The sequence below is a fragment of the Mytilus trossulus genome, chromosome 11 (assembly GCF_036588685.1).
Source record: "Mytilus trossulus isolate FHL-02 chromosome 11, PNRI_Mtr1.1.1.hap1, whole genome shotgun sequence".
Classification (NCBI taxonomy): Eukaryota; Metazoa; Mollusca; class Bivalvia; order Mytilida; family Mytilidae; genus Mytilus; species Mytilus trossulus.
The window spans coordinates 20,538,691-20,566,643 of NC_086383.1; the positions used below are offsets into that span (position 1 = coordinate 20,538,691).

Below are 27,953 nucleotides of genomic sequence, written 5' to 3' on the forward strand. Positions count from 1 at the left end.
CGTTTTAATGACGTTGTGTTCATAAGGGAATCTTAAGCTTCTCAATGTTCAAAATAAGTGTTTGTCAAACTGCTATATAACCAGTGTAATTTTTCAGATAAAACGGTTGGTTCAATTTTTTTGAAATTTTCATATTTTTGTCAAAGGGTCAAAGTAAATACTTTGTCAAAATTTTAAGAAAATTAAACGAGCCAAATGAATTTTAGTTAAAGTGTTAGGTACCACCATAATAACCAAAAGACATTTACAGGTTGTCATACTGTCTGAATTCAATTATAGAAATTCAAAAAGTGTCTAAAGTTTTACACTAGTAATTTTGGGGCCCTTTATAGCTTGTTGTTCGGTGTGAGCCAAGGCTCCGTGTTTAAGGCCGTACTTTAACCTATAATGGTTTACTTTTCAAATTGTTATTTGGATGGAGAGTTGTCTCATTGGCACTCACACCACATCTTCCTATATCTAACTAAAGGAATAATTCAAGTGTGTATATACACAATATTTAAAGAATGTTTATGATTTAGTTTTGTCTGTAACATGATTTCTGATTGGATGACAGTGTTTTGTCTATCAGCTCATATACATAATTCTATAATGTGACAGTGAAGTCATCAAAGTTTTTTTTATGTTATTTCTGCTTAAAAATGCTATTAAAAATCCAGTCCTTATAAAAAAGAAGATGTGGTATGATTGCCTATGAGAAACTATCCACAAAATACCAAAATGACACAGACATTAACAACTTAAAATAGGTCACCTTACGGCCTTCAACAATGAGCAAAGCTCATACCACATTGTCTTATCAGGCCTTTTATAGCTGACTATGCGGTGTGGGCTTTGCTCATTGTTGACAATGTAAAACAATTCAAACAAGAAAACTTAAGGCCTTATTTATGTAAAAAAAAATGAAAAGAAGCAAAGAAGAAATGGACAGAAATATGTTTACAGTCATTCCTTAAATACACAACACTTCAAGTATATGATAATAACTGATACACAGCTTACCATTTGTGATTTTCATCTGACATTTGTCTCAGATTTAAACCAGGTGACCTTGACAAATTAAATCCTTTATCATAACAAGATCAAACCATTAATAGATTTATTCAAAGATTAATGGGATCTGGATTGACAGATGAACAAAGCAAAACAAAAAGAAAAATATAACAAAAGGTCTTTAAATATTCATAAACTATTTGATAGTGCTAAAATTTAATCTGTTCAGAAGATTTTAAAATGACCGTTACTGACAAAAAAGTTTGGGTCATTGAAAAACATGATGATATAAATGATTATCTCCCCTGATAAGTAGATTTGATCTGTTTTAATCCGTGAGAATCTTGTTATCAGATTTAGATATGTAAGTTACATTTAATAAACAACAAATAAAAAAACTTGTAACATCACAGATAAATTGAACAATTATTGCATATTTTCTTGAAATTAAGATTAATCAATTAATAATCATAATAATTATTACACACTAAAAAATGCTTCCATATATATAGGTGTTCAACATTGAAAATCAATAAACAGATTGGCTAGCACAGTAATGAGTATATTTCCGAGTATTTGAAAAAAAGTACTCAAAATTAAAATTATTTTGATCAGCAAAAATTGGTTTCTCTATCCCACTTTTTAAATTTTCGCTTTTTAATATATTTGAGCTGCATCGGTTATATATAGCGTTGAAATCAACCTGATGCAAGGGTACATATATACATGTGCATTTAAATTGTAGACAATTTTGGAAAATTCAGATTTGAAATGAAAGACAAATTTTGGATTGTTACTTAAGGTTTCTTTAACAATTTTGCTTTGTAACTTGAGGGTTTCTATAAGAATTTTATTTCCCCCATTTTTCGCTATAATTATGAAATCTTCAGGCGACTGTGTTCCTACACAGCTCATATTGTTGGACTCAGCAGATAGTGCTTCATCTAACAATGTTCTTGTTCTTATGACAGCCTGATTTCTATTTAAATTAATGTAAATTTTTATCACAGTCCATCCAGGAACAGATCTAGAATCAACATTTATCAGAGTAATAGATTTGCATGTTCAGGATACCAAGGGGGATTACTCCGTACTCTGACTGGTCTCTTGTCATCTTTTTCTGTCCTTGGTCTGTCTGGATCATCTACAAAAGAAAATATAATGTCATTAAAATCATCTGCAAAAGAAAAGTTTTGTTTATTATATATCAGATAAGGTATGAACTATGATTTCATTATTACTCATTGGATACCAATTTTCGTGGCTTTGTGGGTACATGTGAACCACAAAATTAATTGTTTAAAGAATAGCAAATTTTCTATAGGCTTGTATGTAGACTTCTGCAAAACCTGGAAATTAGATATCCACAATTATGCAAGTTTTCCGTAATCCACGAAAGTTGATACCCCCAAAAACCAATGAATCCACAGTAGTGTCTTCATACATCATAGAGAATATTTGGCTGCTCTATCTCTCAGTCATGGTCTATTGACTTTGAAACTTTTGCTTAGTTTACATGTACAATGTGTTAGCTTTGTGATAAGTCAGTCACACTGTCAGTGTATTGGGGACCACTAGTGGTAGGTGAATGATATTTGATATGCAGTTGTATCAGCATTGCCAAATCTCATTTCCATTGAGATTATTTGGATCTGCCTTCTCAATAATGGTCTATTAACATTAATACTTTTGCTTAGTTTAAGTTTAATGTAGTATAGCTATAGTGATAAGGTCAGTGTATTGAGACCACTAGAAGTAGCTCAATGACATTTAGTATGCAGGTGTATTAGCTTTGGCATATAAACTCATTTCAAAAGGATATTATCTGGGCCAGCCTCCTCAGTCATGGTCTATTAACTTTAAAAGAATTTGATAAGTTTAGATGTATTAGTTGGTTACAAGGCCAGTTTATGGGTAACTGTAATTCAATTTCAAGATAGCAAATTACCTTCAAAATAATAAAAAGAATAGATATATCTCTGTGTCACCAGTATCTTTAAGGTGGTACCTAACATTACAGGGAGATAACTCTGTAAAATCAGCTAAATGTTTTAATTACATTGTGTTGTTAAGGGAAAATTAAGCTTCTCGCTTATATTTTTTATTTTTGTCAAAGGGTCAAAGTAAATACTTTGTAAAAATTTCAAGAAAATTAAAAGAGCCAAATTTATTATAGTTAAAGTGTTGGGTACCACCTTAGAAATTCATATATATTTAATATTTTCTTTCTAATGGCATTGGGATTCTTCTGATGATATTTTAATGCCCCTCCCCCCCAAAAAAAAGGAATTCCCAGTCACTCTGACCTTTATTAATTGCTTCATTAATTCATATTGAGCGAACTATTCACATTAATTAGGCCAACTAAAATTTATTATTAGATTTTCATCCAAATTTTCGAAAAAAATGGGGCGAATGGGAGGATTTTATTTTGTATTTCTTATGAAACACTTTTGTGACGTGTTCTTCATATATATGCAAGTGTAATACTAAGCTAATATCATGTATATACATGTTTAAGAAATCGTACATAATTTTTCAAATCTCACATTTAAATCTCTGATTGGCAACCCAGTGGCGGATCCAGGCGAAGCCTTTTAAAATGGCTGGATCTGCCACTGCAACCACTGTTCAACATGTAACTGCTGCTTTAGAAAGCTTTTGTTAGTAAACAGCAAAAACATAGAGAATTGCTTTCTTCAGTTGGACTACCTTCACCAAATTTTATGGTCTTTCTAAGAAAGTCTCCATAAAATGAAACAAAATATGCATTGGTATCCAACAAAAGACTTGAGTACAGAATAAAATGAAAAATCAAACTGTTTTGAAAATAATAGGGTTAGTGATTTTATGATTTTTCTTACAGATGCAAATATAATTGATAAGTAAAATATGAACTTAACAAATAAGAAGTTGTTGAATGACTCTATTTATTGGGACAGAAGGTATTTGCTGTTTGTCAACAAAAAACAATAGCCATGAGTAAATCTAAGTGTATGTTTGTCGACTTTTTGAACTCAATATACTGTCATAAAGTTAACAAGTTTGTGCTTGTGTCAATTTGTTACATCCAGTTATGTTTTTGTACCAATGTGTTCCACAATTCTTGCTCTTTCAATATGATTCACAGTCCAAAATTCCTGCCACAAAGTCATTGTATTAATAAAGATATTAACGTTTTCCTAATCACAGAAATTGATGTCATGCCGGGATTTCTGTTTTTGGACACAGCGTTTTACTGTAACCCGATTATTTCGATTATTTTGCCCTTTCGAATTCTCGTAATCAATCTCTAATCTCCATAGATGATTTTGTCATCATAGAGCTGCAGAATCATTTTAGAATACTCGAAGAAATATGAAAACCTAAATTTGAAACAGGAAGCTTTGAAGGAAATGAAATATTTGACAGATACCGGAAACAGAAATGAACAAAATCTGGAAAATTGGTCAGGATGATTTTAGAGAGGCGGGCGGGGATGAAAATCTATCAATTAATTTTAATCGGCCTTACTTAGAAACATAAGACCCAGTCTTCTCGTATTAGGAAGTGAGACTCATGATCATAATCCTGGGATAAACTATTTGGATATGCTAGATGTTTAAATACACAGTCATGTCCTGTTATAATTAGAAGACAATAGATACCAAAGGGGCAGTCAAACTCATAAATCAAAAATAAACTGACAACACCATGGCTAAAAATGAAAAAGACAAACAATAGTACAAATGACACAACATAGAAAACTAAAGAATAAACAACACAAACCCCACCAAAAACTAGGGGTGATCTCAGGTGCTCCGGAAGGGTAAGCAGATCCTGCACCACATGTGGCACCTGTGGTGTTGCTTATGTGATAACAAATACGGGAAATAGTCTAATTCAATAGGTCACATTCATGAAAAGGAAGGGGATTGTAGTTATGACGTAAGGAACATATCCGATATCATTTGTGAAACAGTTATTCCATAACAGTGAACCAACTCATGATAAAGATAAAGGAGTAAGTTCGGTAAGGGCCATATTTGGCCCCAATTATAAAGTTCATATTTACAAGACAATAAATGTTTTAAGTTGCCTTAAAGACATGTTAGATAGTTAAACATAACTGTTTTTGTCAAAGTTTTATTCTAATAGGTTGATTTTTACATCCAAAAAAGGTCAAAATAAGGGATTTTAGTGAAATTTGACAAAATCAGCTAGATTTCACCCAAATAAAGGACCAGGAAACATAGAGCGCAGGCGTCGACAAGCTTAAGATTCAAATAAGACATGTGTAATGTCTTTACAAACATTATTTTAAAAGATATTTGTTGTCGACGAATGCGCTCTATGTTTCCTGTCCAATAATCTATTGAAATTCACCCATTTTTATTGATTTTTTCGTGAAAAATCAATACGAGTACAACTTGTGACGTCATAATGGAATGCATAAACGTTAAATTTTCAACAAAATGGTTTATATCCTAGCTAGTCAATGTATTAGCTATAATTTATCGAGATATTGGTCGATAAATCCGAATTTGAAATTTACGATAAAAAAGGGGGCCATTTCAGGACCTTATCGAACATACTCCTTTGTTGCTTTTTGTAATAAGAGTTCAAATTGCCCTTTTCACATAAAATAACCTGGCAGAACACTTTGAAAGAAATATTGGTGATCAAATACAAGAACAAATTTCTGCCCCTACCCAGCATTACCACTTTTTCCAGTGAGAAATTTTCTTTGTATTGGTGGTATTTGGATTCCTCAGATATTTTAATGCTCAATAATAAACGAACAGCAATTAATTTTTCTTAGTCCAGACATGGTTTGCAACTGCTTCAGTATTTTTATGCCCCATTTATGAGCATTATGTTTTCTGGTCTGCGCCTGTTTGTCTGTCTGTATGTTCGTTCGTTCGTCTGTCTGTCTGTCCCGTTTCAGGTTTAAGTTTTTTGTGGATGTATTTTTTGATGAAGTTGAAGTCCAATCAACTTGAAACTTAGAACACATGTTACCTATGATAGGATCTTTCTAATAGTAATTTAAATGCCAAATTAAAGTTTTAACTTCATTTTCACAGTCCACTGAACATAGAAAATAATAGTGAGGATGGGGCATCCATGTACTAGGGACACATTCTTGTTTGTCCTGAGATAATGCTGTTTTACTTTGCCTTTTTCACTTTTTTTATTTGAGAGTTACTGATATTCTTATGTAGACAAAACTCACATTTTGCATACAAAATTTTATTCCTCAGGTATCTGTAATGAGTTAATCTTTGCAATCTAATGAACTTAATTTACTCATCTGTCTGAGCATGGTGATTGGTTTGTGTCTGTTTCTCTCTCTGTCTAGTCCTTTTAGCTCTAATACATACAATTTTAGGCAGATTATCAAAGGTTTTTACTAGGAATGTCTAAAACACCTTCTGATGGAGTATATTTTTTAATTTTTTGATTCAATTCTTTGAATATCAGTTCTAATGGAGAATTTATTTTTGTAACCTTTTTCCAAAAAACATTTCTGTCACACTTTTTTCAAGTTTAATACTGAGTAGAATGTCTTCATATTTGATAATGTTGAGAGTTGTATTTTGTGAGCTTGAGAGTTGCATTTTGTGAGCTTGAGAGTTGTATCTTGTGAGCAGCTTGAGAGTTGTATTTTGTGAGCTTGAGAGTTGTATTTTGTGAGCTTGAGAGTTGCATTTTGTGAGCTTGAGAGTTGTATTTTGTGAGCTTGAGAGTTGTATTTCGTGAGCTTGAGAGTTGTATTTTGTGAGCTTGGGAGTTGTATTTTGTGAGCTTTAGAGTTGTATTTTGTGAGCTTAAGAGGTGTATTTTGTGAGCTTGAGAGTTGTATTTTGTGAGCGTGAGAGTTGTATTTTGTGAGCTTTTTTTACTATCTGTCGGACAGACATCTACTAGTTCTGCTAATTCATTCCTATGAATTTGATTGCCACAGATCTGCTGAACAGTAAACTAAATATTTGCTCAACAGCTTGACAGTAATTAGTTGTAAGGTGTGCATGCTTTAGGTAACTGGTGATTAGTTGTAAAGTGTGCATGCTTTAGGTAACTGGTGATTAGTTGTAAAGTGTGCATGCTTTAGGTAACTGGTGATTAGTTGTAAAGTGTGCATGCTTTAGGTAACTGGTGATTAGTTGTAAAGTGTGCATGCTTTAGGTAACTGGTGATTAGTTGTAAAGTGTGCATGCTTTAGGTGACTGGTGATTAGTTGTAAAGTGTGCATGCTTTAGGTGACTGATGATTAGTTGTAAAGTGTGCATGCTTTAGGTAACTGGTGATTAGTTTTAAAGTGTGCATGCTTTAGGTAACTGGTGATTAGATGTAAAGTGTGCATGCTTTAGGTAACTGGTGATTAGATGTAAAGTGTGCATGCTTTAGGTGACTGGTGATTAGATGTAAAGTGTGCATGCTTTAGGTGACTGGTGATTAGTTGTAAAGTGTGCATGCTTTAGGTGACTGGTGATTAGATGTTAAGTGTGCATGCTTTAGGTGACTGGTGATTAGATGTAAAGTGTGCATGCTTTAGGTAACTGGTGATTAGTTGTAAAGTATGCATGCTTTAGGTAGCTGGTGATTAGTTGTAAAGTGTGCATGATTTAGGTAACTGGTGATTAGTTGTAAAGTGTGCATGCTTTAGGTGACTGGTGATTAGATGTAAAGTGTGCATGCTTTAGGTGACTGGTGATTAGATGTAAAGTGTGCATGCTTTAGGTAACTGGTGATTAGTTGTAAAGTATGCATGCTTTAGGTAACTGGTGATTAGTTGTAAAGTGTTCATGCTTTAGGTAACTGGTGATTAGTTGTAAAGTGTGCATGCTTTAGGTAATAGGCAGACATATTGACTTTCTATTTTCTGGCACTTTGAATTACAAGCAAAGGGAATACTTAGCACAACAGCACATGCATTTCTTGTCATAGTATTACCCTTGTATTGATATAATGTGTGCTTCAGTTTTTGTTAAGAGAATGTTTACAATCTATCCAAAATAAACTTAACACAACCACATGCAAGAAATAAAAATTATGTACATGGTAAGGGAAATTACTCTATAATTTTATTTTTTTTTATATTTATTCCTGCATATGGAGAATATAGATATCTGATATTTCAATGTTTTTATTTCTATTGTTATTTCCTTGACAGTGTGTTTCTTGTTGCAAGGAGAGATCAGCTATTGAAATTAAGGAATCCAAACTCTGGTGAAGATGAGGTTATCCCTACTGTAGTTTTGCAGTGCCATCACAAATTGACTGTTGTGGAATTTCTGTGTCACAGAAGACAATGCTTATGTGTCAACTGTCTTTAACCACTCTCTCTTTTCTCTGACATCTTGGTTGAGTTCAATATCGTAGCTGCTATCAATATCTATGTAACAACTAGTATATAGCTTCACGTTCAATAGTCAAAATCTACAAAGCACTACGTAGCTGCTGTGATATTGAACGAGGCCCTGTCTTCATCAAATGAGACTTCTCATCAGATTTGCATTTCTTATGAGTATCATACCAGGTGTCACTAAAAGAGCAGGAACTGCTGTAACTCTTCTAGAGCCCCTGAGATCACCTTTTTTTGGTGGGGTTCTTGTTGGTCATGCACTTCATAATTTTAGATGTAATGTTTTGTTCACTTGTATGTCTTTATGTTGCCTTTTGTTTTTGACGTGTTGTTATCAATCTCTCTTGACTAATGAGTTTTGAAGAAGAAGAAAAAGAAGAGTTTTGAATGTCCCCTAATGGTTTCTTCTGCCTCTTTTTGCCCTGCCTAGGGGCATTATATTTTTTTAGTATTTGTGGTAGTTTGATTGTGTATTTGTTTGTCATTTTGTTTGTCCAGCTTCAGGTTAAAGTTTTTGGTCAAGGTAGTGTTTGATGAAGTTGGAAGTCCAATCAACTTGAGTTTGACCCCAATTTCACAGTCCATTAAACATAGAAAATGATAGTATGTAAGGGGCATTAGTGTTCTTTGGACACAGTCTTGTTTATTTGTGTTTTCTTTTTAAGAGTTGTTTATAAAGTATCATTTACTGTAAAATATTTTGCTCATTAATGAAGGCAGATAAAGCTGACCTGCTGTTGTCAATTTATTTCGACAATTTACACTTATACTGTGTATAAATGACAGAACTGTCCAATTTATAACCTTCCAGTATTTGATAGATTTAGTAGCCCTTCATTGATTGTGTCTGCAGTTTGTTGAATTTCTCCAAATTTGTGGTGTGTGTAGCAAGATTGAAATCATCGCTCATAGTTTTATTCAACAGTTTCTAAAAAATGACTGTCTATCTGTCAAGCATAAACAAGTTGCACCGTACCTTAAGAACCACTTATTCAAATTTCATGAAACTTAATATAGTTGGCCGTACACTGACCTATAATGGTTTACTTTTTTTAAATTGTTATTTGAATGGAGAGTTGTCTCATTGACACTCACACCACATCTGTCTATATCTATTGTTTCTTATGATGATCAAACAATCTGTATGCTTTTTGGTGAAAATAAGATTAAAACTTTTATAGTTACGGGTCACTTTGTAACTAGAACAAAAAAAAATTCTTTGTACATTATTGCAAACATTGAAGTTTGAAATATATCAATAAGGATGGAAAATTATACCTAAATTTTGTGGGGATATTATGATATGTATAGGAACCTGTCTTTTCATGTCAGTCTGTCCATGTACCATACATGTTCAACTCTGCCTTAATAGGTACACTTTACACACTGTTGTAGAAGTTATATGATAAAATATAATTCTATTAAAACTGTTGAAGGGGAGATAATCAAATTTATTTACTTCGATATACTTATTTTATTTAAGGCATTGAGTAAGTAAAAAAAAGGGTATTCTCTTAAGTCTTGAGAGCTCAATCACCATCAATTTATGCTCAACTAAATAGTGAAGCAATAAAAAAAACTTTACTGGGACTTCCTGCTGCGCTGTTTTGGGTATAAAATAAAATATCAAGAATGTAAGATAGGGAGGGTCGACTATTCATCAATATATTGTCAACATGTGAATTATTTGATGAATAGGAGAATTTGTCATTTAAAGATTGTAATAAGATACTGAACATAAATCAAAGGTACTTATTTACTCGATACTACCCCAAATCTCATATATAATGCAATAAACTCATCGTAGATACCAGCCTAGGATTAAATTTTGTATAAACGCTAGACACGCATTTCGTCTAGAAAAGACTTATCAGTGATGCTCAAATACAAAAAAGTTAAAAAAGGCCTAATAAAGTAAGAAGCCCAAGAGCATTAAGGACCAAAAATTCCTAAAAAAATGTTGCCAAATACAGCTGAGGTAATTTATTCCTGAGAATAAGATTCTATTCAATACTATTTTATAGCATTATTTAATCCTCATACGTTCATATTGTCCATGCACAAAGATTGTTTTTAAAGAATATTGATGTGTCAGATAATCAGTTATGATCTCAATGAATTTAAATCTTTCAAATCCACCTAAACTATTCCTCAGACTATTTACTTCAATTTCAAATTGTTTACTGTTTAATTTCTTTGTAAAACACTTATTTGCATTTGTTATAAGATGTAAAGTTCAAGCCTTTTTTAATAAAAAGAAGGGTGAAATTCTGACTCAACCAACAGTAAATGTTTTGTTTCTTCATTTTATGTGTGATCTGGCACCACAAATAGTTTGATACAAGCCAATGCTTAGAAAAACTAGAAAAATCCAATTTTGATTACTGTTTGAATGAAATATATATGGGGCATACAGTATATAGATACAACCACACATTGACAAAATAGTAAAAAAGGGCAGCTTAACATAGTTTTAGGACACTATCTTGAGATTTATTTAAAAAAAAATATATTCCTGCATTTACTTGTTAAAGGGGAGATAATCCAATTTACTTATTTTCCCCATCTAATGACACCAAACCATTCTGATAGGGTTTTCAATTATGAAAATGTTAGGTGGTAATAAAGTCTCTCGGTATGGACAGATATTTATAAATCTTGACACAGTTGTAGAAATTTCCTGAGGATGTGATATAGTGTAACCTATATCATTAGACATACTGAGTGACTGTCAGATTAAGCAGAGTGACAGAATACTCAGGTTTTTTCTGCAAGTATATCCATATTTTGAAACCATGAAATGTGAATGTGTTGGTTAATTTTAGCAGGATCTTGTAATACTCATGTGTTAGGTTAGGCAGGTTACACTGTGATAACAAAAATTAATCCTGACCCAACATTTTAAAATGGAAACAATCAAATTTACTTACTCCATTATAAAATAGTATAGCATAATGGGGGAGTCCATCTCTGTGTGATTTCACTCCTAATTTTAGTTTTCTTTCTTTCATATAGAAATGAGAGATGTAGTATGATTGCCAATGATCAACACAGCTATTCACCAGAGACCAAAGAACATGGAAGCAAGCAACTAAAAGTAACTGCATGCTTATGGCCTTCAACAATGAGCAAAACGTTAACTGTACAAAAAGCTATAAAAATAGTTTTTTTTTAATTGACATCGATTTTATATATCCTAATTGGTCAATCAATTTTTCTCAAATAAGTTAAGAGGGTCACTGAAAAAACTATATGAATTAATATTTTTATCCTACATTGAACTTTTGATGTTGTCCCTTAATTTAGACCTGGTGAAACAAACTCACTTATAAAAACAAACTGTAAAAATAAGTTGGAAATGCCTTGATTTGTCTGATTGTCACAAAAAACAAGTAACAAAAAGACTACACAAAGTAGGGATATAAGAATTGTACCAGTTACTGAAATCTAGATCTAATATAAAAAAAGAAGATGTGGTATGATTGCAAATGAGACAACTCTCCACAAGAGACCAAATGACACTAAAATTAGCATCTTTAGGTCAACGTACGCAGCCTTCGGCAATGAGCACAGCGCAAACCACATAGTCATCTATAAAAGGCCCCGAAATGAATCACAAAAACATACGACCACCACTGAATTACAGGCTCCTGACTTGGGACAGGCACTTGCATACAGAATGTTGCCTGATTATACATGTTAGCCGGATCCCAACCCTCCCCTCAAAGCCAATTACAGCTTATAAATAAACCATGTTTTTTCATAACTAAAATATTTTTGTCTGTTTTTGGCATACAAAAAAGCAGAGTTTATGAGTACCTAGAAGTAGACTTAAAAACAGAAATTACTCTATGGTCTAAATTATATAGTTATTACTTATAAATTATAGTTTATAAATTGGTGTTATGAAAGCATCTATTATATTAATCACATGTATGATTGGGTTTAAGTCTTTAAAGTTTCCAGATCAATGCAGTAAAGTCTTAAAGTTTCCAGATCAATAAAGGCATATGAAACAAATTAAACTACATTTAAACATTTGACAAAATTCAACATTTAATTGGCACACTTTATAAATAATAACAAAAATATACACAAACATTGTGATGAACTTAGATATGTTTGTATTATTGTTTACCTCAATGATGTTAAATAAATTCTTTTGTCATTATAAATTAAATCCAGTTAATTTACATTATATTAATACCACCTAATATTTGTATGATCTGATATTAAAATGGTGGATATTAATTCACTCCGTTTGTAAAGTGCTCTCTTAGTTTGAGTACAGATTTATTGAAAGATATTTTGAAAATAATATAAAAGAATTGTCATGTATTGTAATATAGTCTTAGTTTTTTTTTATGAATAATCAGTTTCTAGAAACAACCAATTGATTGCTTGCATATTTACTGTTAAAAGCCACTGCCAGTAAGCTTGGCTATTGTCATTGCATCTAATTTCCATATGTGAAGTTAACTTTGAAGTACTTACAGAGAAGCACCAATTATTGGAAGGAAACTAGTAATCCTAATAAATAATAAGTGTCTAACATAGGGTTCAAACTGCCAGAAATCTAAATCATAATTTACCTTATAGTTTTCTAATTATTTTTGTTTAATGACTGCTATTTTATGCCCATAACCAACAAACAGATTTTCTAGGTAATGATTGCAATAGGTGTTTACAATAACATTCAGATGAAATTGCAAAAGAATGAGTGAAACTAAAAAATGTCAACCTTGGATCATTCTTGTCAATTTCAGGAGGTTGCAAAGAATGTATAAAATGTTTAATTTGCATCCCTTTTTAAAGTTTGCATTCAATTGTTTGAAATTGCTAATGTGTCCATTTTTATAAATGGTGTCCATAGCAACAACCTGGGTTATCTCCCCCTTGATGGCAACACTGCCATACATAGTTCACCCTGGATAACTTCCCTTTGTTTGTATACTCTTCACGTCTCTCTTTATTGCGTGAGTGATATCGACAGGCTTTTTTATGATTGTCATTCAGAGTAAACAATTTTTGGCAACGTAAGCATTTAGAAACTTTCCCACCTTTTTTATATGACTTTCTGGTTCTTATTTCGTCCAGCGATCGAACCAATGTTCGGAAGGTGCATGAGTGGCTGGTGTTGGTCTTGTCTCCCCTGAGTTGTACTGAACCATCACCACTTCCTCTAGATACATTACTATCTTGATATCTTCGTTTGCTTTTTGATGGCTGTTTTGATTTCAATGCTGGAGGTGGTCTTTCATTTTCTTTGCCACCCTCTTTTCCGGGTGTTTGAAGGACGTTTGTATGTGCACTGACCTCTAATTCTTGATTGTCGTTAGTTTGAATCGGTGGTTGTGGAAGTTGTCGACGAGTTGTAGTGTTTCCATCTCTCATTGACTCTGTATCAGAAGAACTTGCTGTCCTTGCAAGAAGTGGCCGTATTTTCATATTATGTGCAATCATTGATGCATGACTGTATTTCATTGTTGATTCGGAACCTTTACGGAACTGATCAATTTGTGATAAAGCATCTTGTAAAGAATTTTCTAACTTTTTGGCACTATGTTTGATTTTTTTCAGTTTCTCTTTGGTTATTTTAATGTCCTTATCATCTCTTGATGAAGCATAACTTCTAATCGAGTTTGGTGAACTTGCACGGTCATAAATACTTGGAAACATTGACTCAGAATAGCCATTATGTTTCCCGCCTTTTTTGCCTAGTATTTTTTCCTCAGTGACAGATTGTAAAATGTTTGTTAATCTATCCAGATCTTGCTGCTTGTTATTGACCTGCTTCTGAAGTTTCCGAACCTCACTGGTCAGTTCTTTATTTTTTTGTTCCAGTGCTTCCATTCTCATTGTCAGATCAATTATAGTGTTGTCAGCATTCACTTGAGTTTCTTGTAGATACGATTTCAACATCTTGCAGATGGACGACCCATCATTATATTTTATATGTAAGACTTGAAGACATTCCAGACGGTCCTCGACTAATGAATTAATGAGGTCAGTTACACACTCTATATACATTGGCAGGGCCTTTTTCGCCTCTTCCTGTTCAATATCTGCCAGAGTTTTAGTATCCATGTTACAGCATTCAGATATAAGATGAAGTTGCCGACCACAATCTTGAATTACACTTTGTACTTTGAGAGCTTCCCTACGATGATTTTCTATTTCTTGCATAGACATTTTGATTTTATAAGCCCAGCCTTCTCTTTCTTGCTGTATCATGCCTCCTAGCCATTGTGAAATCTCACCGATGCCTTCATGTATGGTTTTTCCTTGAAGTACATGAGATTCATCTTCCAAGAATTGAGTTACGGCCCCTTGAATATCATCATCTGTATGGAAGGCTGTATAATGTTGTTTAGTTGGGGCTGGAGCATGATGATTCATTGTTGAAGATTTTTCGGCTTGTGATTTTCAGTTACTTGTATGTCATCTTACAACCACCTCCATGAAAAGCATCATTTGAAATCCTGCAAAAATAAAAAAAATCTAATTAAGCCGAATGTCATCAAATTAAAAACACTCTGTCACAATGACATGTGAAACAAGAGGTAAATACATACAAAATACAATAAAAGACATTAAGAATATTAAACAATTTTCACCCTTTTTGTTAATATGGAAAAGGAGATGTGGTTGATGACAGTATGAGTCAATATTTCCAATTTCTAACTATCGACCTCACTCAGAGACCTCAAATGATAAAGATTTAAGCAACAAGATCTACTGATATAGATCCAGACTAAGTCTGTTTACAAATTGATAAAAATGACATATGTATGTAGTTAAAAAACTGAAAATAGATTTGTGATGGCCTTAGAATAAAAAATATTTACATTTCTTTCCATTTAAATTGTATTGAACGACAGAAAATAAATCCTCATTGACACTTTCACCGATATTTATCTGTTGTCAAATATGTAATGAAACCCCTAATAAACAAGATAAATAAGATATGCAGTCACTTCAATTGATTTAAAATTATTGGTAGATAAGGTACCTACAGTCATTTGTCAATTAGTCCTGACTTATTATATGATAGTATAGATCATGTAACTTGCTTCTTTTGTGAACAATTATTTTGTTGGGTAACTGACTCACACATTTTTTATTCCTTTACAATTGAAATATAAACAAACTTGCTGCCTTTAGTTCACTCATCTGAATTGTTTTACAGCTGTCATATAGGGGCGTTTTATAGCTGACTATGCGGTATGGGCTTTGCTCATTGTTGAAGGCTGTACGGTGACCTATAGTTGATAATTTCTGTGTCATTTGTTTTCTTGTAAAGAGTTGTCTCAATGGCATTCTTACCACATTTTTTTTCTTCTATTATGATTTAACTGAACATGAAGTCTCTATGGATCTAGTATGATTTTTTTTTAACAAATAAATGAAGGAGAAAAATATTTGTAACCAGTATACACCACCCTGTGACTATAACCCAACATCTACAGTTTAAATGTACTACATTAAAATAAATGATTTTCAAATAACTGGACTGGTTTTTGAAGGTGCTTGAATATAATATATAATTAAACACTTCAACCATTTAAAAGTTAAATAGCTTGTTGATTTAATATTATGAAAAAAAGTATCAAATATATAATTTAAATAGCTTGTTGATTCAATATTATGAAAAAGTATCAAATATATAATTTAAATGATCAATGTATATGTAGACATTTAATAATATATTTGAAAAAGTTATTCTGGAAGTAGAACTGTACAAACAAGCTTGAAAAATATTTAAATTTAACAGATTTATTTTATTTTTTGTAACTAAATATCTTTTAAATACTTTATAAGGTGGTAATTGCTACTTTTGAGAGCAAACCTATATATTTTTTTTTAATGTTCTACAGTTTCAAAACATTATAGACCATAGTTAGTTTAAACACTTCAACAATTTGATTCAGTATTAATTTAATAGCGGGTAGATTGCTTTGTAAGCTCTGAACACTCAGAATTCAGTTTAATTGACAATCATACCACCTCTTAATTTTTATAATTGGAAGAGAAAAAAATTACAGTAATAAAGATTTCTCATATTTAGAATTTATCTTTTTTGTTTGTATTTTTAAAACATAATAACCCAGTTCATATAATGCTGAAGTATTTAGGGAGAAATTTTCAGTTGAACAGATCCAATTGTTCATTATCTACAAATAAATCAATTGTTTGATTCAGAAATGCCAGAGCTCAAGTTTTTTCCAATGATGTTTACTTTAAAAGAAATTAACCCTTGCTTCAAACAGAGAAGAAAATTGAAAACACTGTAATTTTCATACTTTAAAGCTGCAAATAGTCAAATATATTGATCTTGTATAAATACCTCTACAGAAACACAACTATTTTAATGAATAAGCCGATAAATTTCTGGTCACAAAACACTAATACGTAAATCACAAACTGTCATTTTGAATTACTTGCCTCATAGAAACCTAGTCATTTTAATGAATTGGCTTAGGTAATATACCTTACCAATTATAGAACATTGTGTCTAATGGATTTTACTCAAAAGTTAACAGAAATCCAATAAAATTCAATATTTTTTAATTTGAAAGAGATTTTCTTCACAGCTATGTTTATAGATTGGTTTTTACATTGAAAAAACAAACTTTGTACCATATTTGTCATAGATCACCTGATAGTCTTCTGCATTGAAAAATTTAATGAAAAGTTGCAAAAAGTTGTAATTATGCCCCCTCTCTACAAAGGAGGCCTACCCGTACTGTGTCCGTGTTTATCACATTTTTCTCTGGCTTAAAGCGGAGATGCTATAATTATTTACCTCACGCTATCCCTGTGTGACTTTTTTTTTTAAAGATTCCTTGTTACATTTATAAAATTCCTGTTCAGTAAATACTTATATATTTTAAACTGTATACCTCAATATTAAACTTAATACTGTAAATACAGAAATTATTGTGTGCATTTATTATTACGAATTTTCAAAAGAATAGACAAAGATGAGAGATTTATTATTGAGATTTTCCGAAAAATCTGCATACAGATATATGTATAAAATATAAGAATGCAAGTTCTTTTTTGATTATCACCTAATCGCATAGAATATACTTGCATTAATAAAAACCTCACAATAATTTCTTATCATTTATTACATTTGTAGTTATCTTGGTTATATGGGCCTTACACAAAAAAGTGACATTGGAAGACTTAATAAAACTTATATATCTTTGATATTGCAACTAATAGATTTACATCATGCCTAGTTAAAAAGAAATCTTTATCAATTTTAATAGCAAAATTCAACATGCATTTCAATTTTTTTATTATTTTTTAAATTTACTACTTTCGAGAATGTAACAGATTCATTCTGGGAAGATTAAATTTGTAAAAAAACTAGATATTATATTGAAACTACAGTTTTACCAAACCTTCTACACATTTTGGAAATCTATATCCAGAAATAATATCAGTCCATGATTTGAAGGTGACAGATATTCTACATTAGGTTTACACATCATTTAAACATCTATTCCGATCTCTTTAAAAACAGTTACATGGCTTCGACTATCTAATATCATAGGCCAAGGGGAGATAATTTTTTGGTTATGATTAAATGTAAAGCTAATTATAAGATATTTAATGATTTTGTAGATTTGAAAAGATTTATGAATAGATTTTTGAAAAATAAATTGAAATTTCACAGTTGGTGTTAACACCTTTCTCCAAAAAAGTTTATTTAATCAATAAAACAGATTGTTTTTATTTTATTGAGGGCATGTGCTGTAAAAGAATATTTGAACATAATTGACAAAAAGAAATCTAAATGATTTAGAGAATGATAAAAAAACTTATATGTATTGTTAAAGAGTTTTTTGTTTGAAGTTGATTGATTGTAGTCTAATATTCAACCTGCAACGAGTCTTAAGTTGTATTCTATTATTTCAACCTAAGCTCTATCTAGTAGCAGATATATAAATGTATAAGCTGTAAAAGTCAATTTCCCTACTGTCTGAATTTTCCCTTATTAACAGATAAGTATGTTATTCATAAAGCCAGACAGAGGGACTCAGGCCGGATACATGACGGATACATGACGAAAAGAGTAATTCTGTTATCTTAATTTTGGAATAGTAGTATGAACGCAGACACAAAATTTAGCATTTTTTTTTTTTTAAATAATCCCTGTCTGGTCATAGAAGATATAGGTTATATAGAAAGTTTAAAAAAGGGAGGTTTCTAATTAAAATACAATTTAGAATCTAAATTTAAACATTTCAAAAACTGGTGCAAACGAAGCACCAGTACCTTAAATATAATAAAATCATAAAAAAATTCTTATTTTTACAATGCATTGTAACGAACTCTGCTTCAAATTGGAAATAGCTGTACATTGTACTTAAATACCATACCCTTATAGGGCTTCCTTCTATGTGATCTAATTAGTATTAATTTTAAAGTAAACGATTAAGTTCAATCATCAAACATTTCAATCTTTTTTTTTGGTTGGTCCTAATTTTGACAATTAGCAAACATTATTTAACCCAGTATAAAAGGACTGTGTAATTATCAAATTAAAATCATATTTTAATTTGAAAAACATTGTATACAATGAAGGATTGAACAGGTTAAATTTTAGGTAACCCTGTCCCCTGCGTAGACTTTATATTGATCAATAGGGGTGATTTAATTGACGATATACCAACACAAATATTTGTTAAATTGTATCCTAAATTGATATTAAAGCAATCGTTTAAATAAATTTGCATTGTTATTAAAGTATACTCAATTCCTTCAGATACTTATTGTTTGTTTGGGATGCCGGCTTTAAAAGGTGAATAAAGAGCTACATGAGCAACTAATAGGATAAATATTGATAAGACAGCTACCCAACAATTTGAAATAACCAAATTAGACTTTTTAGACTAAACCTTCAAAAAATAAGGAATAATTAAAAAGGATCACCTTTAATAAACGTCATGAAGACTTTTGATAATTTCTATGTTCACTAGGCAACTCCTAATTTATTTTTGTTGGACTTTATTTTCAATTGTCTTCATCATCTCTCTTTATTCCCATTGATCACTTTATGTCTGTCCGTCTGTGTGTTGTAAACATCTGAAGTAATTTAAGTTTTCCTAACTTGAATACAGACTACAGTGAAACTTTTATTAATAGAATATTAATAATTTTTAAAAACAAATTGGTAAAGTTGCTTTTGCTTGATAACAAAACTCAAATACCAGTGGATGATTTAGGGAAAGGAAAGAAACCTACTGATTTAAAGGTCAACAGGTCTAAGATCATTGTCACTAAAGATAAAAATTCTTTTAATAAATGCTTTTTGGATGAAATCTTGACTTTCACTAGCTTGATGAAGACAAAAGAAAGAATGCCCTGCACCCTCCCCAATGATTTCATATGAGGTTGTAACTCAGTATGAGATGTAACATTTGTTTTGGCCAAATACTTCTCCAAAATGAAAAAAAAGCTTAAGTGATCATAATCTGAGAGGAGTTTATCAAATTGAGTTCAAACAGTTTGATTGTCTCATCTCAGTAACTTGTTTAGGATAGACTTTAATAGGCTTGCTGTTTTCAGCAAATTTTATTTTTTTGCTATTTTCAGCAATAACACTATTAATTTAACGATAATTATTAATGAAAGTTTGTGATTAGATCAGTTTAAAGAAAACCACTATTGATAAGGGAGTGCCTTTTGGTCTGCAGCTGTATTTTTATTGTCATAGCAGATTGTTTGGCTTCAATACCAGTCAAGGTCTATTGAAGAGGGACGAAAGATACCAAAGGGATAGTCAACCTCATAAATAGAAAATAAACTGACAACGCCATGGCTTAAAATGAAAAAAGACAAACAGAAACAATAGTGCACATGACACAACATAGAAAACTAAAGAATAAGCAACACAAACCCCACCAAAAGCTGGAGGTGATCTCAGTTGCTCCGGAAGGGTAAGCAGATCCTGCTCAACATGTATCACCCGCTGTGTTGCTCATGTTATAACAAATCCAGTAAATAGTCTAATACTCTAGTGAAATGCACTTCGTTTAAATGTTAAAGTTTGTTATTAGGTCAGTATAAGTGTACATTTTGTATGCAGTTGAATTAGCAATAAATCATCTCATTAACTTGGATATTTATTTGGCACTGAATCTTTGTTCATTGTTAGAGAATTTAAATGTTTTTCCAAAGTTTTGCAATTTAGAATTCAACATTTAAATTTTCCTCTCAAAACTGTATATTTTAGCAAGACATATCTCTGAGTCCACAGTTTATTGGAGTACGTACTTATTCACTGACAGAATAAAAATATACTGCAGACTTCAGACATTTTATTACTTTTTTAAAGCTTTGATTTGTTAACAAGGGCATTATAAGGACTTTAAGTAAATATACCTATATATATGATATAGATTGCCTAACAATGTAATTTTAACACACTATTTAATATGTAAATATAAGAATGTTTAAAATATTTACAAAATGATGAAAATAAACGCAATATTTCGCTAGACCAACTAGCTTTATCAAGCGTGCATCTATCCAGGTGAAATCGGATGTAGATGATAAGAAACTTTTGCAGCTCAATGTATATGTTGAACTTAGCTGCCTTGAAAATAAGAAAAATTTTTAAGAAAATTTTGCAGCTCAATGTCTATGTTGAATTTGGATTGAGCTGCCTTAAAAATAAAAAAATAAATAAATTTTTGCAGCTCCATGTATATGTTGCTCTTAGATTTAGCTGCCTTAAAAATACATAATTGGAAGTTGAAATTAGCAACGTCCATTGGCCGATATTACGGGATAAAAAGGACGATGCTTTGTTTTTAAATTATTCTTTATCTTTCCTGTATCTTTTCTCGTCTTTTTCGTTAAGACCATCAGGTTCTAAAGTGTGGAGTTGGTGGATCCAAAAGTTTTCTCTTCTCCTTCTCGCCGTGGTGTCCCACTCGGTGTTGACTTCTATAATTTGGAAAGTGACATTTTCAAAAGGATGTTTCGTAGAACGAAGATGTCTTGTGAGAGGACAGTTTTTGTTGGTTTTGTACGATGAACGATGGTTATTAAGCCGAATATTAAATTTGTCCATTGTTTCTCCCACATACTGAATGCCACAAGTGTCACATGTTAATATATAAATTGAGTTCTCCGTTTTGCAGTTGGAATTTGAGTAGATGGTATAATTTTGTTTAGTAACGGAGCTGATGAAAGAACTGCTTGTATTGGCAGCTTTACAACACAAACAATTCCTTCGACCACATTGTTTGTAGCAACCGGGCGATGGAGTAGGCTGCTTTACTAATACAGAAGTCACTAATTTGTCACGGATGTTTTTAGGTCTTCTGAAGGCCATGACTGGTGGTGATGAAAATACCTTTTTTAGATTTAAATCATTTTCTATAATTTTCCAATGCTTCTGAACAATGGATGACACATGTTTAAAATCAGGATGGTAAGTGAGTACAAGGGGTGTTCTGTTAGCTGCTTTATTCTTATCTTTGTACTCAAGAAGTTCTTGGCGACTAGTTTTGTTTGCTCTTTCGAAAGCGCTATCAATGATGTTGTTATTGTATCCTCGAACAACTAGATGTTTACGAAGTTGTCCAAGTCTAGCATCTTTCGTATTTTCATTAGAGCATATTCTCTTGATTCGTAATGCCTGGCTGAATGGGATACCACGGGAGCAATGTTTAGGATGGCAACTTTTTGGAGAAAGGAATTGATGTTTGTCCGTTTGTTTGGTATGAAGGTCCGTTATAATGGTTCCGTTCTTGATGTAACTCGCCGTATCGAGGAAGTTAATTTTCTCCATTGCTGCTATTTATAGGCACTTATATATATGATATATATATATATTACAACTTTCATGCAGTATTTTAAAGTTTATATAAATATCTGAAGTGTTTAAATTATTACATTGAGTTATCTCCCCTCAATAAATTTTCCATTTGGTGTTCAGATTTTTTTAAAGACTTAATTGTTTGAATTCTGTAAATTCAGAAATTATTGCATGCATTTATTATTGTGATTTTGTCATTTAAGATTTGAATGCAATTTTAATTTTTACGATTATTGCGTTAACATCTCTGTCCCATTTTTCGCAATAATAAAAACCTTGCAATAATTTCTGAATTTACTGTACTCACAAAATTGAAAAGGGAAAAAATCTTCACGATTTTAAAAGATTTATTGGAATTAGAGGTTAGACAAACATAATAGTGATTTTTGCTATTTCTCTAATTTTCATGATTTATTTTCACATTTCTCAATTAGTGTGAGAAAAGTATTTCTTATCTCTAGAGGAAAAAGTTGTACTCGGCAAATGATTGGTCGAAAGTCAATAATGATGTCAAATTTTCTTGCTTTTTTCTGAATTTCCTATACATAACATGTAAAGAACCCAAGTTTTTTTAAATCTTTGAAAATGAAGGATAAACTTTGTTTAGATATCGTCTAAAAATCATAAGACAAACAGATTCACAACTATACTATGACTTGTGTATAATGATTTTCCTCCACTCTCAACAGTTAAGGTGGTACCTAACACTACAGGGAGATAACTCTGTAAAATCAGCAGAACGTTTTTATACGCCCGTCAAAATTTTGACAGGACGTATTATGGTATACAAATGTCCGGTGTCTGTCCGTCTGTCTGTCCGTCCGTCTGTCTGTCCGGCGTAAACATGTCGCACCGTAACTTGAGAACGACTTATCCAAATTTCATGAAACTTAACATAGTTGTTTCTTATGATGGTCAAATGATCTGTATACTTTTTGGTGAAAATAAGATTAAAAATTTTTGAGTTACGGCACTTTGTAACTAAAACAGGGGTGTGTTTTTTTCACATGTCGCACCGTATCTCAAAAAGGATTCTTGATTATGGCTTAAAACCTTAAACACTTCTTAGTTATATTAATTTTAATATCTGTATACTTTTTGGTGATGATTCAAAATTTTATTTTTGAGTTATTGAGTATTTTGTAAAAAAGGGGGAGGGTTTTTTTACATGTCGCACCATATCTCAAAAACGATTTATGATTATTGCTTAAAACTTTACACATGTCTTTGTTATATTAATCTAAAGATCTGTATACTTTTTGGTGATGATTCAAAATATCATTTTTGAGTTATTGAGTATTTTGTAAAAAATGGGGAGGGTTTATTTACATGTTGTGCCGTATCTCAAAAACAATTTATGATTATTGCTTAAAACTTTACACACTTCTTTGTTATATTAATCTAAAGATCTGTATACTTTTGGAGATGATTCAAAACTTTATTTTGGAGTTATTGAGTATTTTGTTAAACAGGGGAGGTTTTTTTACATGTCACGCGGTATCTCAAAAATAATTTATGATTATTGCTTAAAACTTTACACACTTCTTTGTTATAATAATCTAAAGATCTGTATACTTTTTGGTTTTGATTCAAATTTTTTTTTAGTGATATTTAGTTTTTTGTAAAAAAAAAACCAGGGTTGGGGGTTTCACATGTCCCGCCGTGTCTCAAAAACAATATATGGTTATTGCTTAAAACTTTGTCAGAAACTATTTATGATAATGGCATAAAACTTCCACACAAGACGTCGGGCATATCATGCGCTCATGGCGCAGCTGTTTATTATGACGTAGTGTTCATAAGGGAATATTAAGCTTCTCAATGATCAAAATAAGTGTTTGTCAAACTGCTATATAACCAGTGTAATTTTTCTGATAAAGCAGTTTGTTTCAAATTTTTTGAAATTTTTATATTTTTGTCAAAGGGTCAAAGTAAATACTTTTTTAAAATTTTAAGAAAATTAAACAAGCCAAATTAATTTTAGTTAAAGTGTTAGGTACCACCTTAAATTTTAGTAATTTATAAGCTTGGCAAGCCTCACACTCAAATGATATCCAAAATCTGACATTTTTTATATGTTGATATTTATAGAGAAAACTATTTAGTCTTTTCACAGCACTTAGAAGTGTCTGTATAAACTGTGACCTGTTGGAAGGCTAAATTTCTGTCCCTATCAACCAGATTCATCATTTAGAGGTGCATTTAAGACAACACCTACCTATTGTATTTATTGTTAACTTTTCTTGTCCTGAAATATTTGCCACTGGACAAACAATTAATCGATTCAGTCATTTACACAAAGGAGTCATTGGTTTCCTAATTGTTAATTTTTCTTTTTTGTATTTACCTATTCAGAAGAAATCTTGAGGTCCACTGCTGCTTTCCTCTTTGTTCATATGTTATAGAATTTCCATATAAATTGAATCATCCAGTATATATACATACAATTGTCTCTTCAACTACAGATTTTGTTATAGTTTAAGGTATTATCCTAGTATAATCACATTTATTCCAGTTCTTTCCTGAAAATCATTTATACAAAATAAATTATAAAAGTATATACATGAATATCCATTAAAAACTTGCAATATATATATAAAAATAAAATTTAATCTGTTGAAATTGATTTACACTTTAGTGAAATTGATTTACTCCTTTAAGTACTTGTCTCCAGGTGTGGATTTTTTTTCGCTGTTTTCTGCGCTTTGAATTGGTTGGGTTGTTCCTTTGACACTTTACTCATTCTCAATTTTATCACAATATTATCCTAGAGAATTGATATATTTCTTGTACTGACTAATGATCGAGTTGATATCATTGGCCCACTTAGGCATCACAATTCTCCCTACCTTGCATTTATATTAATGTCTGATATATAAGTCACTGAACTTAAGCTCAATTGTTATAAGATAAAGAAAAAAGATGTTGTATGAATGAGTTCTGTGTGGGTTTTTATGCTCCACCAACGATAGTAGAGGGTCATTATGTTTTCTGGTCTATGCGTTTATTTGTCTGTTTGTCCTTCTGTTCATTCGTTTGTCCGTCCGTTCGTCTGTTCATTCGTTCGTCTGTCCCACTTCAGGTTAAAGTTTTTGGTCGAGGTAGTTTTTGATGAAGTTGAAGTCCAATCAACCTGAAACTTAGTATACATGTTCCTTATGATATAATCTTTCTAATTTAAATGCCAAATTGGAGTTCTGACCCCAATTTCACAGTCTACTGAACATAGAAAATGATAGTGCGAGTGGGGCATCTGTGTACTATGGACACATTCTTGTTTGAATTTGTGATTTCTTAGCTGTTTTTATAGTGATTCCTTGATTACTTTACCAAATAAAATTTCATGATTATTTGATAATCTTGGACTGTATTTTTGACTATCTGATTCCCTTGTTTAAAAAATAATAAGTAATAATGTGATTATGTTATATTGACAATAAAATTGTGATTATGTGAGTACTTGGAAATTCCCATGAGGGCCTCATACATGCCAATGATACAACTATCCACCAAAGACCAAATGATATAGATGGTTTGATATGAGCGTCACTGATGAATCTTATGTAGATGAAACACTCGTATGGGGTATGAAGTTATAATCCTGGTTCTTTTGATAACTATTAGCAAATACTGTAAACCAACTTATTTTCGCGGATACTATATTTCGCGTTTTACCCTTTCTTGACCACTTCGCGGCTATTTAATTTCGCAATTTTCTGATATACTTTATGAAGTTTAATATGGAAAGATCCAAGGTTTACATATTCACGACGATTTATATTCGCGTTGTTTTTCTAACCGCGAAAGTCGCGAAAATAAATCGCTCGCAAAAATAAGTTGGTTTACAGTAATTAGATAACAGTACAGCCTTCAACAGTAGGCAAAACTCTTACTGTCTAACACTCTCAAAAGATCCTGACATTATGAAAAGTAAATCAATTCTAAGAAGATAACAAACTACTGGTACAAGACTTAATGTACAAAACAAATATGATATACAACACCCAGATAACAGGCTTCTGGCTTGGGACAGGCAAATACAGAATGTGCTGGCTGTAGCAGGTGTGTTTACTTGCCCCCAAAATATGAATTTTATTATTTTATTCCAAGTAGATACTTGAATATGGGTATGGATCATTTTAGTGTTAAGTTTGCAGGCTTCAAAATGTAAAAGGATCCTAAAATTGACATTTGTAAATCATTGTTTAAAATGTAAAGGAAAAGTTTCCAATATTAATATAGTTTAAGCAAAACAAAAAAGAAAATCAACAAAAGCAGCACTAAAATTTAATGTAAAACTTTTAACAAGTTACCTTCAGTGAGGAATTCAATAGTTAAAATGTATAAAAATATTGGAATTAAATGGTAACTTTTCTTTATTTGTATAATGAAAAGTATGAAACAAAAAAAGACTAGTAAATTGATTATATTCCAACCATTAAGTTTATCGCAGTGTATGAAAATAGTTTTGAAAATGAACATTGAGTAACAAGTTTTTACCTACCATGCAGAATAACAGTCAAGCTCAACAATTTCTTCATAAAATCTGTGTCAATTATTTATGAAAACATTTTGACACCAGACTATTTAAAGCAACTATTGATAAAATATTTTTAATTTTTTAATTGTCAGTTTAAAAAATATTTTCACTTGAGAGGACAAAAACTTGTTAAATATATAATACAGTTACGGGTATTGTAACAGTGTCAACACAGGTTTAATAACATGTATATAGAAGTCAGGATATGTGGTACGATTGCCAATGAGACACTATTTACTTTCACTAGAGACCAGAAGTCTACAATGGTTGGTTATTGGCCCCTTTTTCTGGCAAAATTTAGAAAAGGATTTAATGGCCTGTACTTGTTTTTTTTTTGTTTTTTTTTTTTATCTTTTTAGTCTTTTACTTTTCTTCTTTTATTTCTCTTATCAGCCTATGATAATTTTTTTTTATCCTGAGCTGTAAGGGATATATATGTTTGCATGGGTTTTATCATCATTGACCAAAATCTCATTGTTTTCTGTAAGTCCCTTTAGCATACATGTATGTCTTTTATATCCCAGCTTGATATTTTCATCTTTCTCATCTGGACCAGAGAGGGATTTAACTTGTACAATCGTCCAAGCCCCTCTCTTTTCCTGTATGTACATATCATAATAGTACTGTTGACATTGAAAGTGTTTTTTTATAAACAGCATGTATACACCAATATTCATTATCACTTGATTTTTTGGGCCCTTTATAGCTTGCTCTGTTCCATCTGACCTGAAGGCTGTGTGTTTGAAGACTACATTGACCTATAAACAAGTGGTTTACTTTTGTGGATTGTGACTTGGATGGAGAGTTGTCTCATTGGCCACATCTTCCTATATCTATATATATATTTGTTTGTATTTTCACAATTTTGATTTTTGGTGTTTTATAGCGGTTATTTTATTCTCATTGGCAATTTTAGAATACCACTCTGACAAAAGTATTCTCTACCTGTGTTATATTCAAATGTCCACTGTTGTGGTGAACACTCTGAAAAAAATCAGTCAAATTAGAAAAAAAAAAAATTTTATACCTTAATTTACAATAATTACAGTTCTTACCTTTAATTACTAATTTACAATAATTACAGTTCTTACCTTTAATTACTGTTCCCAGTACCTGATTACATTCAGTCAGACAGGATTGTAATGATTTTTGGATTACTTAATTACCAGTTAAATAATCTAACATGGTTATACATATTTTATGATGTTTGTCTACGGCTGACTTTTAAT

The 27,953-nt window shown here is 31.5% G+C and overlaps 2 protein-coding genes across 6 annotated transcripts in view; one reads left to right on the forward strand and one right to left on the reverse strand.

Moving 5' to 3' along the window:
- Nucleotides 1–27,953, forward strand: part of LOC134690836 (leucine-rich repeat and coiled-coil domain-containing protein 1-like) — a 177,246-nt gene that overhangs the window by 128,475 nt on the left and 20,818 nt on the right. The window lies entirely within an intron of this gene.
- On the reverse strand, nucleotides 1,516–27,876 carry LOC134690837 (uncharacterized). Of its 4 annotated transcripts, none has more exons than XM_063550948.1 (3): nucleotides 17,755–17,887; nucleotides 13,402–14,823; nucleotides 1,516–2,137 (listed from the first exon to the last, which is right to left on the reverse strand). In XM_063550948.1, the coding sequence occupies exons 2-3, from the start codon at nucleotides 14,738–14,740 to the stop codon at nucleotides 2,037–2,039; spliced, it is 1,440 nt and encodes a 479-aa protein (XP_063407018.1). In that variant the 5' UTR covers nucleotides 14,741–14,823; nucleotides 17,755–17,887; the 3' UTR covers nucleotides 1,516–2,036. The 4 variants fall into 4 exon arrangements, with proteins under 4 accessions (XP_063407018.1, XP_063407016.1, XP_063407015.1 ...); XM_063550946.1 differs by lacking the exons at nucleotides 1,516–2,137; nucleotides 17,755–17,887 and adding exons at nucleotides 24,532–24,706; nucleotides 27,816–27,876 and having other exon boundaries at nucleotides 12,449–14,823; XM_063550945.1 differs by lacking the exon at nucleotides 1,516–2,137 and having other exon boundaries at nucleotides 12,449–14,823.